This window comes from Takifugu rubripes, chromosome 14 (genome assembly GCF_901000725.2).
Source record: "Takifugu rubripes chromosome 14, fTakRub1.2, whole genome shotgun sequence".
NCBI lineage: Eukaryota > Metazoa > Chordata > Actinopteri > Tetraodontiformes > Tetraodontidae > Takifugu > Takifugu rubripes.
In genome coordinates, this window is record NC_042298.1 from 377,459 (window position 1) to 381,963 (window position 4,505).

The 4,505-nt window shown below is 47.3% G+C and overlaps 1 protein-coding gene across 3 annotated transcripts; it reads right to left on the reverse strand.

The window, feature by feature from the left end:
• Window positions 1-340: 340 nt before the first annotated feature.
• Window positions 341-4,105, reverse strand: LOC115252369 (uncharacterized). 3 transcript variants are annotated; one of them, XM_029847316.1, is made up of 10 exons: window positions 3,778-4,105; window positions 2,872-3,051; window positions 2,654-2,776; window positions 2,223-2,580; window positions 2,010-2,157; window positions 1,783-1,901; window positions 1,605-1,697; window positions 975-1,520; window positions 849-892; window positions 341-750 (listed from the first exon to the last, which is right to left on the reverse strand). In XM_029847316.1, exons 3-8 carry the CDS (start codon window positions 2,764-2,766, stop codon window positions 1,470-1,472), a joined length of 882 nt encoding a protein of 293 aa, XP_029703176.1. In that variant the 5' UTR covers window positions 2,767-2,776; window positions 2,872-3,051; window positions 3,778-4,105; the 3' UTR covers window positions 341-750; window positions 849-892; window positions 975-1,469. The 3 variants fall into 3 exon arrangements, with proteins under 3 accessions (XP_029703176.1, XP_029703175.1, XP_029703177.1); XM_029847315.1 differs by lacking the exon at window positions 3,778-4,105 and adding an exon at window positions 3,176-3,487; XM_029847317.1 differs by lacking the exon at window positions 3,778-4,105 and having other exon boundaries at window positions 975-1,156; window positions 1,324-1,520; window positions 2,872-3,487.
• Window positions 4,106-4,505: the final 400 nt, after the last annotated feature.

Sequence of the window (4,505 nt, forward strand, 5' to 3'; positions counted from 1 at the left end):
GACCATGGTGAGAATTAAAGTACCATCCTAAATATAGAAAACTACCCAGGAAATAAGCAAGGAAATTAGTGCACAAAAACTAGAAAAACTAGAGCAAGGTTCAGAAGGGGCCTGGGGGGGTTAGGATAAAAAACCCAAGGGAAGGGGAGGAGACCATTAGACACAGGTGGCCACGAGGGTAATTAGGTCAGGCAGAATGAGACGGCGGGGGGGGGAGACCAACACAGAAACAGACAGCAGGGGCGTGAGACTGTCTAACCACAAGACACTACCAAACCTTGACTGTAGACATAAGGAATTTCCTTTTATGTTGCCTTTAAAAAAAATGAGCCCATGAATAACAATAATATATTTTCATAATGCTAAAGATTCTGCTGAGAGCTAATGTGTGCATGTCCCAGTAGGTGGACTTAAAGCCGTGTTAATAGAGCGCAGTGGGAGCAGGGTGGCTCCTATTCATCAAACACTCTTGCTCATTAAGTATTTAAGGCAGGCTGACGGATGGATCTTCCAGCCAGCCACAGAGCACAAACCTAGATAGTTAGCTGCTGCTCAGCTGGACAGACAGAGTGGAAACACACATGGGCACGCATACATGCACGCACACACAAAGCACCTTTCATTAGTTAACAGTAAGAACAGAGAAGAGATCATGTGTTGCTACTTTATTCATTAATCTGGCTCCACCCACACAAGCATGGCCACAACTGGGAGGGGGGGGGGCAGGCAACGGATGGATCTTCCAGCCAGCTGCAGAGCACAAACCTAGATAGTTAGCTGCTGCTCAGCTGGAGAGACAGAGTGGAAACACATATGGGTGCGCACACATGCACGCACACACAAAGCACCTTTCATGGCCTTCTGCCGGACCACCTGCTTGTCCACCCCCCACCTGAAATGAAATTGATCACATTCTGTGAGCCAGCCTTTCGCTAAGAACTCAAAAGATGTGGAAGCAAAGCGCGCAGACTCACCGTAATGTCAATACAGCAGGGAACATGGCCTGGTGCGCTGGACTGAGCTGATTGAGGATGCAGGCTTCCCATGACGGGAAGCGGCCAATGGCACGCTCCTCTGAGTCTTTGGCTGCTTTTCTGCATGCGTTACAGGCCAGGACCTCAGTCAGCATGGAGTACCACCCAGATACGTGGCAGATCTGTCTGACCGTGTGAGAATAACCGCAACGGTACAGAAAAGCGCCTTTGTTTTCCCGCACCGGGCATGCAGCTCTGGGACACCGCAGGCTGTAACGCCACACACCTACTGGTCTCCAGAAAAAGACACGACTGCAGAAAAAGGAGTCTGCCGATGGAACATTCTTACCTCCCACTCCAGGCACCTCTGGGGGATGAAACCACATCCTGTCATCCTTCAGGACCTTCCTCCACTTCATCTTTCCATATTTGTCCTGAAAGGATGCAGCCCTCTGGAAGAGTCCATTGGTTTCGTCCTCTTTCAGCCATGCAACGTCAGCCTGTGGGAGCAGACTCCCATATTTTGTGCCATCCCTCGTATGTCACCTAATAAGAAAACACACGATTATATCCGACATCCGATATATAGTCACTGAATACTCAAACTTTAGCTTGTTTCTAGTGGATTACCTCCGGTTGTGCTGCTGATGTTGCTGTGGGCCGACAGGGCTGAGGCGCTGCATCCATCACGGCGGTCGTCCTCTCGGGAGCTGCTACCGGAACCTTGAATATAACCAGCGTTTTAGTGTAAGTTTTCGTATTGGCACACTTTAGTGTGGCGTCCCCAGGATATGGAGCAAAGAGTCACCTCGATGTGTGGTTCGGACGGCGATCTTGCCGTCGACGATGGAGTGGTGCGTCTGACGGACTTGTGTGCAGACGCTGGTCGGCTCTGTTTTCCAGGTCTTTTGGCCTTTTCTGCTGCAGCTTTAATGAAATGTGGGAGAATAAGGCCAACGTAAACATAACTCATCTAAAATGTAGCTTCAGTCCTCACTGCGCTCTGAAAAGCTTGTGCATAATATTAACAATTACCTTTTCTTTCATATGAGGCAAGAGCCTCAGCAAGCACGGCATCATCCTCCTGAACGGTAGCGACTGTACGTGCCGATGAGCTGCTGGAAGTGGCAGTAGCAGTGGTGGCGGCAGTCGCTGTAGGGGGGGGCGCACAGTGTTGTGCCTTCTGAAAGACACATAAATATCAGTAAAAATGTCACCACGCTGTTGCACGAGGTCGCGTCGACCTACCTCTCTGTCGAGAATGTATTTTCGGAATCCTTTCAGGGAGCTGGTCGCTATGTCATTTTCGGCCATGACCAACCATTGCTTCACAGAGGTGTGTGCTTCCTGAGCCATTCTCCTCTCGTGGTCACTTCCACATTGGGGGTCGGACAGAAGTTGTTTATGGAGGCTGTACCACTTCCACATCTCCTCGAACGTAAACGACTTGAACCGCCCCTGTCCGTAAATGGCTCTGTCCACACACATCTCCAGGTGGCTCGACACGTGCGGGAAGAACTGGATGTACTTGAGGAGGTAATCCTTAACCCACTCGTCATTTATCGGTCCTCTCTCTGGCCGCTGCTTCTCTTGGCGATCAACAATACTGAAATATCACATTTAATTATGAATCACTTAACGGGACAAGAATGAGCATTTGTTTAGAACAGCACACTTACTATTTAATGTAGCCAACAGCCACTGGAAGCTTTTGCCTCGGTACTTGCCAAAAGTCAGAATTAGCTGACCCATCCACTGCACCTCTGAGGGATTTTGGGTGACCAGGCGGCATCTCCTTTTAGCTGAAGACAAACGGTTATGTCTTTAATGCCACATTTGTCCAAGTAGAGTGAGTCAACTGAGCATCAAAACATATATTTGACCCTGATTACCTTACCTTCATCACAGGCAGTCTTAAGACATCTCAGTCCACTGTCATCAGTGGGCTGATGTGGCTTCAATTGGGCTGCCCGTGCCTCTTTCGAGGCCTTCAGAACGCACTGCTGCCGATCCTGTGGCACACTTGTGTCCAGAATACACAGCGATGGCATTAATGGGTCCATTGCAGAAGGTTTATCTGAAAAAAACAACCAAAGCAAAGTGTCATGTGCAAGCAAACAACTAACCAGAGATTACTACTGCCACCAAGCAAGGCACTTCCCAGGTACTTGCACTTGCTGCCCACATCTGGCTGCCCTCACCTTTCTTGGCTGTATGGACCCCCACTTCCCACCTGACTAGGCTGTATTGTCCTCCCACTTCCCACCCGACTTGGCTGTATTGTCCTACCACTTCCCACCCGACTTGGCTGTATTGTCCTACCACTTCCCACCTGACTTGGCTGTATTGTCCTACCACTTCCCACCTGACTTGGCTGTATGGACCCCCACTTCCCACCTTTCTCGGCTGTATTGTCCCTGCACACTCATGGACATTCTTTTGTTTGTAATACTCAATAGGCATGTAGGTCACAACATTGAACGTAAACATTTAATTCGGAAACAAAGGAGGCAAACAAGTAATTCGAGCATGGAGGCACCTCAATAAAACAATTTCTATAAAATTCGAGCATGGGGGCACCTCAATAAAACAATTTCTATAAAATTCGAGCATGGGGGCACCTCAATAACACAATGTCTATAGATGGGATTAGCGACATTATCCCGCTAGCGGAAAGTTGTTTTTTTAACAGCAAAAGTTAGCTTTCGAGCACATTTACAGGTACTATTGCAAAGATATGCTTCCGAGCACGCAAAAAGCACACAAATATGAAAAGCACTGCAGGAAAGATCGGCTGACTTACCTCAATCCAAATTTTCGCAGATTGATTCCAGGCGCCCTTATGTGCGGCCCTCTTATTGGGCTCGGATGATCGGGGCCCCTCGGGGGCCCGCCTTCTGCCTTCGGGACCAATCGGAAGGCTTCCCCGTCTACACCTCGCTTCGTAGGTGTAGACTCCGGGCCAATCGCGAGCCAGGACCGCCCCGAGTCTACAGTCTACATTGCACTCCGCTCCGTGGGAGATTTGCGAGCGAGTTCTTCCGCGACCTATGTTTCAATGCGGCTTATAGACAGGTGCAGCTTGTATAAGTACAAAATTGATTTTATTTCTAAAATTAGATTATGCGGTTTATGCTTATAGTCCAGAAAATACGAATATATGAAATTTTTAGGAAATAAGAAATCCATGTGTGGTTTTCAGTAGGGTGCAATATGATCATCTTAAAATATTACAGCATAAATGTGTAAAAAAACAAAACAACCATAATCGTTTAATTGTTATTATTATTGACATTAATATTTTATTATATAAAAATAATTATAGGTGTTGAGAATTGTCTTTATTTTGTTGTTATGTGTTTCACCATATGTTCCTGTCTTCTCTTAGAAGTTAGGCAAGGTAGACTCATTAGCAAATGTAATAAAGAACAGAGACATTCCATTCACAGGATTGTTGTTTGTTCCACTGTAATCTCAGGACCAGTCAGGCAGGGGGTGTTAAACAATCATTGTAAACAGGACATCAGGCTG